Here is a 13518-nt window from a genome sequence, read left to right as displayed (position 1 = left end):
AAATGGCCGCGGAGGGAGCAGGGCCGGGCCCGCCGGGCGGCCTCCGTCCCCGCAGTGGAGCCCTTGTCACCCCCCCCGGCAGAGCCGCTACTGCGGGGCCTGAAGGAAGAGGGCGAAGGGATGCTGCTGGGCTTCTCTGAACTCAGGAATTCAGGGGTTTAAAATGAAAAAGGGGAGATGGAGATATTAGGAAGAAAATGTCGGCTGTGCGGGTGGTGAGCCCCTGGGGCAGGTTGCCCCGAGAAGCTGTGGCTGCCCCATCCCTGGAGGTGTCCAAGGCCAGGTTGGACGGGGCTTGGAGCAACCTGGGCTGGGGGGAGGTGTCCCTGCCCAGGGCAGGGGGTGGCACTGGGTGATCTTTAAGGTTCTTTCCCACCTAAACCATTCCATGATTGCGCATGCACTTAGGAACCTGTCGGAGGACAGACTGAGGAGAGCCCTGATAGGAATAAAAAAGCCCCAACTCACAAGCAGGAAACGGGTGCCGAATGTTTTCCTGGGGTTGTGCAGAAGGAGAGGAGGTTGGGTGAGGGATGGGATGCGGGCATGCCTAATACCGCGTGGGACGGGCTGGTGGGAGAACCAGCAGGCTCTTTGAGCATCCGATGGCCAGGTGTCAGTGGCCAACCCTTTTAGTCTCTTTGTCAGCTAATGCTTGAGTGTGTTTTGCAGTGAAAGTGTACCCAAATGGGTCCACGAAGTTATTCGGCCGATCGCTGCGGAATTGGAGTTCTTTATGCCACAGCCCTTCGCGGGGGAAATTCTGGGACTGTGCAAAGCACTGGGAATAAGTCTTGGAGATGGAGTCGTGCTGAACTTTGCCTATGAGTCGACCGCGTAAGTGCCTGGTACTTACAGAATCTGGTGGAGATGGATGTAGAGATGCGTTTTAGTTCAGCATGGGAGAACGCACAAAAAGGCGGGTGAAGACACGTGGCAGATGATTCGCAGTCTTTCTTCTCGTACCGTTTCATACATTCAGCTGGCAGGTTTTTTTTCTAATTAGGCAGTTTGTATCCTGAATTGGATAAGAAACGCAGAGCAGTATTTTTATTAATGAAGGTAACATGTAGCTGTAATATTTCTGTGTCCATATACCTGAATAAATTTGTAAAAGTATGAAAATTATTTCTCCTAATAAGGAAGGGTTATCCGTTCAAGGTATTTGGGCTCATTTATCTTTGAGGATCACATAATGTACTCTTTTGTCATTTAAATTGTCATATTTTCCCAAAAAAAAAAAAATAGAACAATTAGTTGCAATCTAATTATTTTAACCATTCATCTGAGATAAAAGTTGCTTCCAGACCGTTTTCTGGATGAATATTGACAATGACTGTGTAATGTAATATTTGATTTGCACAATGGAAGATGTAGTATCTTTATGACAGCATACAAAACCTCAGTGGAAAAAATACTCAGTTTCATTGTTTCTTTTCTGCCATAGAAGCATGTGCAGGAGAATAATAAACACTTGGTGTTGCCTGTGAGGATCCTAAAAATTCTTCTCCATATAGGTTTTAATAAAAAACAGGTCTTTACAGCCACTTGTACGTATTTTGATTATTATTTTCCTTAATTTGTGGTACTCAGTTTAAGTGGCCTTTTTTTTAATAAGGATTAATATCAGATAGGACATTTAAATGCTAGCTTTCTTAGTATTTCACAAAGGATAATTACCATTCTTAGCCCTGGTAAGGCCCATGAATTTTTAAGTTTTTTCAGCTCTAATGATACTAAAGAAAAAACACAAACCAGGAACACACTAGTTGTCTGCAAATTTTTTTTTACCTTTACAGTTGTGAAAGATAGTGCTATGCATCACAGGGATGACAAACTCAAAATTCCAGAGAAAAAATTCCTTGCTAATTTAATTTACTTCATAAAGCCTGTTTCAACAAAACTGAAACTTATTAAAAATTTCAGCACACTTCCTCTTCTAGAGAACAAGTTAGGCTATTATTGAAATGGCTGATACTTCAACAACAACAGATGTTTTCAGTTTGAAAGGACTTTCTTTGACCTCTTTACCTAGTTGTGATTAAAAATGTAAACGGGGTCTAAATTGAAATGAAATCATCTACGATGATTATCTATCATCAAAATGAAATTCACAAAGTTTGACCGATATTTTGTGGATGTTTTTAGATGTCAGCTTTACACCTTGGTTTAGAAAAGAAATGAAATGATGACATTTTTCCCAAGTGGAAATGCTTCCAGTCTGGTCTGTAATATCTGTCCTGATGCGGAAAGTAGTGCAGCTTTTGACTTTTTCTGAGCCATGTGGAACCTGATAAGTTTTGTACTATTTTGTACATTAGACTCTGGGAAAGGACTCTCCCTTATGGATATTATGCACAAGTCCTATAGGACATTGTAGTGTTGTGTAGTTACGCACAGCTTCAAACTTTTCTGTCCTTTTTTATTTTTATTTGAAAATAAAACCTGTTTTGTTAAAAAGTATAGGATAAAATTATTCTCTTAGCTTGACACGTATAAGTATTAACGATATAAGGCAAACTCCTATTTGTATGCTTATGTTAGTAAAATACTTTGCAGAAGATAAACTCAGTTACTCCTTCTGAAATGTTAAGCTAGTTGAGCTATAATAAGGAAAGTGCTATCGTAGCTTGTTCTTAAATTATTCTTCTTCTGTTTTGTTTTTGAAGGTTCTGTACTAGTATCGTTGCTCAGGATGACAAAGGAAACATTTACCATGGTCGGAACCTGGATTACGACTTTGTCGATATATTAAGCAAGATTACAATTGACGTGCGGTTTATAAAAAATGGGCAGGTATGATCTGTGGTTGACGTGGTGGGGTGGTGTTCCGTGAAGGAATGGGGTACGGTCATAAAGCTATGTAGGCAGAGTGGGATTTAGCGTAGGCATGTGGATACCGTTCCAAGGTTACTGGATTGTTAGAGCACCACAGTCAATCTCTTCAGGAATGTGGGATGAATGCTGGTTTTCTTTGCTCTCTGGAGAGTGATGAGAAATTGGAGAAAATAGAACAGCATCATCTAGTATCTCAACATCATTGACTTGGAAGGAGATGTTGAAAGAAGGAAGTGTTGAGATAGCAAAAAAGAAAAGAAATATGAGAGAATATACAAAAGAGAGCAGTTTTGACACAGGGACTGATTTTAAGGCTTTTTTCTAAGGCCTCGTAAATTCTTGTGACCAATGCATGTGTTAGATGAAAATTTCTGAAAATGAGCTAGTTGCTAGTGCATTCTCCATTAGTGTGTTATTCTTAATAATCATTAATCTGTTTTGCAAATGGAGAACTCTGTTTCTTGCTTGGCTACTCGCTAACTTGAGCAAAACTTCTGTATCAGTTGGTGATCATCAATAAATTAAGCGCAGTGAATTCTGGTCCTCAGAGTCTTTTTACAGTTCACTTTGCAAATTTTACTGTAATTTAAGGTAAAGTGTTTTATACCAACTTACCTATGAAAGTCATAGGAAAAAACACAGGATGCTGCTTTCAGAGTCTTTTTACAGTTCACTTTGCAAGTTTTATTGTAATTTGAGGTAAAGTGTTTTATAGCAATTTAACGTATGAAAGTCACAGGGAAAAACACAGGATGCTGCTTCGGAATGTCACCTGTATTGTAAGTGGTGGTCTGTTCCAGAATGCTAAAATACTGCCTGTTTCCTGGTTTCAGGTAGCATATCAAGGCACCACGTTTCTTGGTTACGTAGGCTTATGGACCGGACAAAGTCCGCACAAGTTCACGATATCTGGTGATGAACGAGGTAAAACAAATCTGTCTTCCACGCTTGTTATGTGCACTATTTCAGTTGATTGTTCCCTGCTCTGGACCTTCTTTCACGTTCTCCCAGAGAGAAAAATACAAATAAGGTTGCCAGGAAGGAGCAGAAACGGATTGACTTCTGTAGCCCTCAGGGGGTGAAACTACATATGCTGCCACTTTTTTGGGTGCTGCACAGGAGAAAGGCCTTTGTTTGTCAGCACACTGTCATTTCAACTTGTAAAACATCAAAGGAGACAGAACCTTGGGGAAAGGCTTAAGCGGAATTATCGTGGTCTGTTCAAGAGACAGGGTTGGAGATGGCAGAGTAGGGGTTGAGAGGAGAAGATGGAAGTGATGAATAGCAAATAAACGTCTGCCTTCCTGCTTCTCTGTCCCTTCCTCTGTATTCCCTGTTTCTTTGTCCCCATAAGGCAGGTTGAAAGAGAGGATGAGAAGAGTAAGACTGAGAAATCTGGGGAAAAGGCAGCAGCGCTTGAGAGAATGCATGGAGAGACTGGAAAGGCGGCTGAGGAGAGGTCTGGTAGTAGAGGAAACTTGAGAGATGTCACTGCTGAGAACTAGAACTTGACGATCGTAGGGCTTGTAACAGACAGGAAGGCAGAAGCAGGGTCACTGCCTTTTCCGTCACCTGTGGAGTTTTGCAGATATTGATAGGGATGTCCAAATCGGAGCCTTCGTTCACCTTTTCTGTCCCTTTCCCCTCTTTTTTCTTCCCTTTTCTTTTTTCTTTTCTTTTTAAGAAGCGGGCACTTTTTGCTGTTCTTCATTAGCAGTTCGTTAGAACTGGAAACAATGTAGTCTGAGTTGGAACCAGTATCTAAAATAAATGTTTATTTTTCACTTGTGATTGCGGTAAGCAATTTTTCTTCTCTCTTTAAACTTTTAATTAGTCAACCTTTTGATTCTGAAAATTTTTTTTGATATTATGTAAACACTATTCACTGTCTACGTTATATTCATTATCTCTATGACTAGGGATTCTGCTATGGAGCACACGCGACTTTTGATTCCAGTTTCGTTTGTCAATACTGCATTGTTGCATTCACTAGATTCTTCTCATAGTTTACACTCATATTTTTTTAAGAGCCTGCTTCTGGTGCTAGTGTAGTTCTTCAGTCCTTTCAAAACTGGAGCATCCTGGAGTGACACTGAGAGATGCAAACTGCTTTTAGTTCATACTAACATCAGCTTGGAAATACAGTCTTAAGTGTATTGAGCCTTTGCAAAAGGCTTGATTGAGAAAATGTTGTGGACCAAGGTCCTATGTCCGTGAATAAGCGCAATCTGGGGACAACACCAGTGCTGTTCTGTTCTGCCTGCTGCTTCTCAGCAGTGTGCTTCAACCCTCAGCATAAGGATTATCTGAGACGACAGCGAGGTGGTTTAGTCCATGCACAAACCTGTTCTGTTTCCTCAATTCTGACAGAGGAATGAAGTGCTGCAAACTTTAGCGTGTGATGGGCCCCTCTTGTCTGTCAGGAGCTGATGCGCTGTCATCCACCTGTGTGCCTCGACTTGAGTCCCTTCTTAATTATAGGCAATAGTCATTCAGTCAATGCATGCGGCGCTCCTGTTGTTGACTGCTTGCTGCTTGATCTGTCACTGTACAACTGAACTAAAGATTTAGGGGAAGAAGCATGTGAACTCTAGCTGGAAAGGGGGATGACTTTCAATTAGGGTAAAGGTCTATCAAGTGACAAGCATATTGTTTCTGCTGGCTCTTTCTGGTTTTGGCATATGAATAATTATAAACTTCTGGTTTTCTTAGTTCTCCTAATTTTCTCCAGTAACACCATCGCTACCTCGTTTTTAGCTGTTTCATGATTTCTGTGTATTTTTCTGTTGTGTAATACTCGAGTAAGATGAATGATGAGGCAATTAATGCTGACAGATTTAGACTACTGTATCATAGGAATAGACCTGCAATCCTCTAGAAAATACGTGTTACGAAGTGCTAGTCCCCGTTACAGTCACCTTTGACTCCTCACTACATATTGTTCAGCTATGATTAAAATGGTTTAAAAACTGAGCAGTTAGCAAGTTTTTTTACACTGAAAGGAATGTGATAGTTTTTGATCGAAATTGCTGGTACTGGCAAGTTCTGAGAGATACTGTGTAGTCTCTGTACAGTGCTGAACAGCGTCGTCTTTATCGTCCCCTGTACCTCAGATCCCGACCATTTTGCGGCACCCTCTTAGGGCACTGGTCACAGGAATATTGTACCTTTCAGAAGGCACCGAAAAGCTAAGATAATGATCGTTCCTGTCATTACAGGTCTGAGATGTTTTCTGGAAAGGAGGGGTGTTAATCCAGCTGCCCTGGTTGAACTTCAGTTGGGATTTTGTTGTTTATTTATATTTCACCTGTAGTTTCAGCTAGATGTTATGCTCTTGGTTAGCCCTTTTCCTGAAACGTTGACATTTTATGCTGATATGTAGTTGCTCTGTTTCACTGAGGATTTAGCTTTCTGTGGTACTTCAAACAGCATTTGAAAGACAAATTTCGTAAAATGAGGGCTTGCCAGGGTACATTAGCCTGGTTGAGCAGCGCATCCTGCATATTTTATGTATAGACGTCAATAAAGTAATACAGAAGAAAAGGAGCACTATTAGCATTCTGTGTCCTAAACAGTGTTGATAAACTCTAGATAGTACAGAGGCTCCGATTGCTTTGAGATGGTGTGTGCTGTGTCAGTTTGGTTTAAGCTGCTTCACTCGAGGTTTTTATGATAGTGGTATAGTTAGAGAATTAAAGAATTTATTGCACTGCTCTTTTGTAATGCAGCAGAGGGAAAGGTTGCAGAGCTAGAGATGGGACATGGAGAAGAAAGGAAGGCGGGAGGACAGATTACACAGAGCGTACGTAGCATGTAGTAATTTCTTTCCTTTTTTTTTCCAGCGGGTGGTAGATGGTGGGAAAATGCAGTCGCTGCTTTTCTGAATCGGAATTACCCCGTCAGCTGGCTAGTCCGAGACGTAAGTGCTCTGAGTTATTTTCTTGTATTTCACAGTGATGTCATTTGTATTTACAAACTCCTAGTAAGTTTCATGTTCCAACTTTTAGTTTCACAGCCAATTCATTAAGCAAATGCATTACATGACAGGGCATAAGTATTGTCCCCAAATTGTCAGCAGCGTCTATGAGAGGGGCATTTCCAGTTCTTCAGGGCTGCAATCTCTAATCAATGCCAGAAGTCTTAGAGAAGCTGTGCAAAGGCTTCCTTTCTAGGGACTGTTTCAGCTAGCTGTGATTTGTAATTTAACAAATTGAGGCAGCTGCACTCTTAGATGGTCAGGATCTGACCCGGTGGTTATTTTACGCTACGTTTGATACGTTACCATGTGAAAAATGCAGAGCTCACTGCTGAGCAGAAGTAGTTAGACTGGTATTTTGTATAGCATATTTGATGAATATTGTGTTAGGATACCACTGAGATAAAGCAATTTTAGTGCTTCTCAGATTCTTGAATTACAGTAACTATAAGTTAAAACGTTTGTAGGTAAACTCCCTGCAGAACTGGCATGTCTACTGGAGACTTTGTTAAAAACTTCTTGAGTTTGAGATGTGACTTGAAACTAGTTGCTGTAGTGTTGCTGTTAGAAATAATTAGTTGTTCTCCAGCTCTTTGCTCATCTTTCTCAACAGTTTGTTTGATGCGTGTTCTCCATGTTTGTTTTTAGTTCTGCACAGCATTCATTTTTAAGGATGTGCTTCAGTAGGTTGTGGCCCTATGTCAGAAAAGAGTAGCTTCGTTGGCTGCGGTGGAAGTGCCAGTTTATGCTAGGTTAGTCACCTGGTTATGGCAGGTGATGCCAGGGTGGCTGTGAGCAGTGCTTCTGCCTTATTCGCCATTGTTACCTAAATCCTCTTGAACTGTTGGCAAGACAAAGATGTGGAGCGTTGTTCTCCCGCCTCCTTCATCCACTTTCATCTGTCCTATTGTTCACATGGAAAGACTGTGCTGAGGATTGGATTTGCAGAGTATGGTCATGCCTCTGTCTTTTGAATGGCAGATTGCTCAATTTTTTTCACTTTTCACCGTATACATATGTGTACATGTGTGTGCATTATGTGAATGTATCTTTACTGTTTTCTTTGCTTATTTGCAGAGCTGGGATTAGTGAGTTCGTTTACTAGTCATATGCGTTTAATGTTCATATGCTAGTCAGTTTGGAAAACTATTTTCAGAGAAATATTTTCCAGTAGCGCTTTACAGTCAATTGCCATTTTCAAAGAAGCGGAGCCTTTTCTTCTTTTTAAGATGTCTCAGTGCTCGTTTTTGTGCTTGACGGTGCTCTGTGATCTGTGTTTCACTGTGATCTCCTTTTTGCATTAGACCCTGAGCAGAGCAGAGGACTTTCAGTCAGCTGTTCTCAGACTAGCTGGCGTTCCCATCATTGCTGAAGTTTACTATATTGTAGGAGGTGTATCGCCCAAAGAAGGCATGGTCATAACCAGGAATAGAAGAGGGCCAGCAGATCTCTGGCCTCTCGATCCTTTAGGTGGAGCGTAAGTAGAAAAAAATGGTTATTTTTTTTTTTTTTCATATTCCCTCCTGAGTGATAGACAGGGTTAGTAACACAACTGTCTTGAGAGATGCAGGGCATTTCTTACTAATGCTTACAGCTGGACAGGGAGAGCTTGGAAGCTTCTGAAAGGAACCCCAGTTCCTTCTCTTTGAGAAGGAATCAGATCACCCTGTCAGGTTGGGGCAGTCCAGAGGGTCAAGGGTGGAAAAAGCATCTGTATGTGTTTATTTTTTAGTGAGGTTGCTAAGGAGGTGAGATTGGAAGGCTTTTCCTGTTTGTGTGCCAAGTATTGCACCAGTAAATTCAGCACTTAGAAATTAGTTTTGACCCAATGTGGTAGAAGGGTTGAAGGCCCCAAAATAACCGTTCCTATAATGTTTGTGAAATCAGTGACTTTACATATGAAGGAGATCCTAAGTAGTTACTCTGCAGTGAAAAATAGCACTTTATGCATACAGTCAGCTAGTAAATACTGGCTTGGCAACACCCGTATGGCCTGTGGCTCTTTGTACTCCAAACTGAATGCTGCAGGCTGCATCATACGCATACCTGTAGTTGTTTCTCTGATCATCTCTTTAAAGGTCTGATCTTGCTTTTATTGCTATCAGTAGTACTGTTACTGACACCAGCAGCACTTCAGAGGTTGCTCCTTCTTCACTTGTGTCCAGTAGTTTATGGGAAGGCTGCCCTCTGTATCAACACAGGATCCCTTGGGCTTGCAAGAGACGCAGGGAAGAGACTTTTGGAGGAGTTTTTTTTTTTTTTTCTTTTGGCAACACAAAGATACTGATTCTTGGCCTTTATTAATTACCTACCCATTTGCCTTTTGTTTGCTTTTATGTTTGTGTGTTGTGTTATAGGTGGTTTCGTGTAGAGACAAACTATGACCATTGGACGACTCCTCCTCCTTTTGATGACCGAAGGTAAATTTAGTTTGGAGTTCTGTGGTGAGGTAACGCTTTAATTTAGAAAAAGCTTAGAGACTTGGGTGTTCTCCAAGCAGATGTTAGCTTGTTGAGCAGGCACCTTGTTCAGTTTCTGTAATGCCACTCAAAAGGGAACAGACAAGGTAAGGAGTGATATTCACATCTGCCAGAGGAAAATCTGTGTGGCATTGAATGGCGTAAAAGATGAGAAATTGCAGGGATGAGGCATGTACCAAAACCTGCTTTATATGGCAAAGTTTAGTTAAAGGATTTGGATACACAGTGAAAAAGTATTTGATGGTGCTAGGAAGGTGCTTGCAGACATCATAACATCTTTAGGCTGGGTAGTACGCAAAAAGCTGTTGGCAGATTCCTTGTTGGTGTGTACTCAATGGTGCAGTAATACAGTAGCTTCAGCAATGGGAGACTAGATTCAGTCGCCCAGAACTCTGCATTATTTCAGGTCAAAGCGAGCATTTTAATGCAAAGGCATTTAGTGAGAAATTTTTCACATTGGTGCTTTGTAGCCTTTGGAACACTGAAGTATGTTTAATAATACTGCGTTGTTTTCCTGCAGAACTCCAGCCATCAAAGCTCTCAATGCTACTGGACAGCAGAATATCAATTTGGATACACTCTTTAAGGTATTCCTTTTAAATTCTGCGTTGTGGCATGTAGACTTGGACTTAAAATTCTTTTTTTGAAGCGGAAATGCAGTGGCGTTTTCATCAGGGATATAAAAGCTGTGCAAGGAAGCCATGGTGAACAAGGTGTACTGCACAGTCATGCCTTGGAGAGTTTAAGACTGATAAGTTTGTTTGTTAAAATGTTTCTGAACTCCCTCGCACCAGCATTTCGTAATAGTCTGCCAGTCCAAGTGGAGAGTGCACGAGGTGAATCCCATCATCATCATGTTTGTGCGGTTCCTTATTTCAAGCACAATTATAAATTGTGCATGCAGTTAAAGTGTTACACATAAGTGATATTTACCGGTTAGTTTTGTGAACTTTCATGTTGTGTATTTCAGAGGGCTTTTAAAAAATATTTTTTTAAAATGGTCTGATGTTAAAAAAAACCAAAAACCAAAACAACCAGAAAGAGGAATCCTTGACTTTGCATTGTTCCTTTTCATAACTTCATCCTACTGCTGTTTCTAAATAGCCTTTTAATTCCCTCTTCATTTACCAAAATGACAACTCTTCAAACTTTCTGTACAGGTGTTGTCAGTGAAGCCAGTCTTAAACAAGTAAGTATTAGATGCAGAGATGTTAATCAGTGCCTCCTGCCATGCCTCAGGCCACTTAAGTCAATCACAAACTCCCCTAGGATCTTCCTACTCATCCGTCTGTCCCAGCTTAGATTTCTGCTTGCGCATGTGGCACTCCTGTTTTCACTTCCACAGCACCATTCCTCTTTGGTCTGCCCCCCTAGCCCAGAAACTACACTGGGAAGTACCTTTGTAGTAGTGAAACAGATGACTCCTTAGAGACCTGCTGAGTCATCTGTGCCTTTCACTTGTGCAACCTTTGGCTTTGTGTTAACACTGACAATAGCTTTCCGTGGAGTTTTCGATGTAGCTCTGCTTCATGTGTAAAGAGGAAAAAAATAGTAAAGTAGGACATAGCTTTTAGATACCATTTACTGGATTTTTGAGAGATCAGTTTCAATGTACCATTTTTGTTCTGCGTTGTTGCAAAAATTGCTCCTTTAAACCCGTTTCTGTTTTGGTTTACTTCTGTAGGGAGCTCAGTATATTCTCTGCATCAGTCATTTGCATTAGAGCTTGGCAATAGCTTCTTCAAAGCTACTACCAGGACTTCCTTGCCTCTGTCTTACAATTGTGAAGAAATTTGAAAGGAGATTATATCTGTGTCAGTGCTAAGACTAGCAATACAGATGATTTTTTTTTTAGTACAGTGATCAAATGTATGTTGAAGTACAGTTCCTTTGCTGTACTGTGTGTGGGGGGAAAAAAATACTAAAAATTTGTGCCAGCAGCTTTGATTTTTATCAGTCTCTTTCCCACTGTTTCTAACTTCTGTACATAAGTAGCACATTTGTTTCCACTAAAATTTGTTGTGCTGCTTTGCTAGTTTTATAAATTAATCTTCTTGCTTTTGGAATGTCACTCACTCACTCTTTGCCTCTTTCCCTACCAGTAACACAGTGTATACCACAGTAATGAGCGCTGCGCTTCCAGATAAGTACCAGACGTGGATCAGAACTGTGAAGTGAAGAGGTGTAAGTAGCATGCCGGTACTCGTAGCTGCTTGTACTTAAACATAAATTTCAGCTGAAGCGTTATTGAGGGACAAAGCACTGCAGTGGCACTCAAGTGACCTACTCCGAATTCCTCGTTCTCCCATTGGTTTGCTTATCAACCTTGGGTAAATACCTTCCCGTGTTGTTTTAGAGAGAGTTAAGCATTGACTTTCTTTGCAAAATCCTTGGAGATGACCTTAGGAGAAGTGCTTTGTCAGAGAGGAAGGCGTGTGCGTTGTTGCAACCTAAAGGTAGAGGTTCCCTCTGTGAACGTTTCAGCTGTCCCACTACTGCGGTGTGTTTCACCTGTCTCCAGGTGGCTGACTTGGAGAGGAAGCCCTGCCAGAGTGAATGGAATCCCAGCAGGAGGGGTTGGTGCACTTGGCACCAAGAAAGATCCAGCTTAATTTGGGACAGCCGCTCCTGGGTGACTGAACATTAGCATCCTTTGAGGGTTTTGTCCTGTGAACTTGTAGAAAAAGTCTGAGTGCTTGAACTCACAAGGTGCCTCACATGGTAGCCGTAATGTGTTCAGAGAAAGATATTAAGTTACGCTTATTTCTATTCCAGGAAACTGGTTGCATGGTCTTGGCAGGAGCACAAGAAGCTGTGTTCCTATTTGAATAGTTTTTTAAACTATTACTAATATTATATTTGTAGCAGTTATATTGGACATTTGATTTTAGCAAGAGTAATTACTTTCTCCTAGAGATTCTGAAGAGTTTCTTTCTTAACTCTATACAAACCTGTGTTCTTGTATTCACATATGTGTGTTTTGTTTTTTGTTTTAAACAGACACAAGGCGTGAGAAGCTGAAGCTTTCCAAGACGGGCATATGCTTTCAAAATCACTCTCACAAGCAGTGCAGCTGTTTTTGCTTATTAATTATGTGAACCTTTCAGGAAATAATGACTTGTTTATTCTTTGGAGTGTTGCAGATGATACTATTAATGAACCCCCTTGCCATGTGCAGGGACACCTCCCACCAGCCCAGGTTGCTCCAAGCCCTGTCCAACCTGGCCTTGAACACCTCTGGGGATGGGGCAGCCACAGCTTCTCGGGGCAGCCTGTCCCAGTGCCTTAGCACCTGCAAAGTGAAAAAAAATTTTTTCCAAATCTAAATCTACCATTTGAAGCCATCCCCCCTTATCCTGTCACTCCCTGCCCTATTAAAAAGTCCCTCCTCAGCTCTCCTGTAGGCCTCTTGTAGGTACCGGAAAGCCGCAATAAGGTCTCCCCTTTTTCCCCTTCTCTTCTCCAGGCTGAAAAACCCCGACTCTCTCAGCCTCTCCTCATAGGAGAGGGGCTCCAGCCCTCGGAGCATCTTCATGGCCTCCTCTGGACCCGTTCCAACAGGTCCATCTCTTTCCGATGTTGGGGACTCCAGAGCTGGATGCTGTAGTCCAGGTGGGGTTGTTGTAGTAAAATTGACATAAACTAGGAAAATGAAATGTAACATGTAATTGAAGCTACCAAGGAACCCTGCTGCTGCTCAGGTCCTCTGTACTGCCCCACCCCTATTTAATTATTTACCAAATATTAAAATAGAGAAATAGTAACTAGGCATGATGTATCTACGATTCAGTTAAGGAACTAACCACCAGCCAATGCGGCAGTGTTAATAAGCAGGGTATTCCTGCCAAGAGAGTGATGAACTGTAGGCCTGGTCAGCAAACTCAAAAAACAACTTGGAACTGCCAAGACCAGAGGAGAAGTAGGTAAAAGGTAATTTCAGCAGGGGGAGATTGTGAGTACTGACTCAGTGACCGTCTCCCCAGATGGTATCACTTACTCAAAAGAGAACAATGGAAAAAGAAGACAGAGTCTGTGCAGTAATTTACATGGGAAGTGAAGAACTCTCCACCAATCCTTAAAGAGAATAACAATGAATATGTATTAATTGCTTGAATATGTAATAATCAGTGTATAAAAGGCGAGATTTTTGAAACTAAGGTGTGGTCCTGTTTTGGCACAAGTACCCCATTTCTGCGCATTAATGGAATAAACTTGGAAATGCCT

The 13518-nt window shown here is 41.5% G+C and overlaps 1 protein-coding gene across 1 annotated transcript; it reads left to right on the top strand.

Moving 5' to 3' along the window:
• Positions 1 to 679: 679 nt before the first annotated feature.
• On the top strand, positions 680 to 11472 carry NAAA (N-acylethanolamine acid amidase). Its single transcript, XM_009886482.1, has 9 exons — positions 680 to 837; positions 2670 to 2796; positions 3672 to 3762; positions 6681 to 6757; positions 8119 to 8291; positions 9172 to 9234; positions 9815 to 9881; positions 10455 to 10483; positions 11397 to 11472. The coding sequence occupies exons 1-9, from the start codon at positions 737 to 739 to the stop codon at positions 11470 to 11472; spliced, it is 804 nt and encodes a 267-aa protein (XP_009884784.1). The 5' UTR covers positions 680 to 736.
• Positions 11473 to 13518: the final 2046 nt, after the last annotated feature.

Source organism: Charadrius vociferus, unplaced genomic scaffold (genome assembly GCF_000708025.1).
Source record: "Charadrius vociferus isolate BGI_N301 unplaced genomic scaffold, ASM70802v2 scaffold676, whole genome shotgun sequence".
Lineage (NCBI taxonomy): Eukaryota > Metazoa > Chordata > Aves > Charadriiformes > Charadriidae > Charadrius > Charadrius vociferus.
Note: the sequence above shows the minus strand (reverse complement) of the source record. Positions and strands in the feature narration are given on the sequence as shown.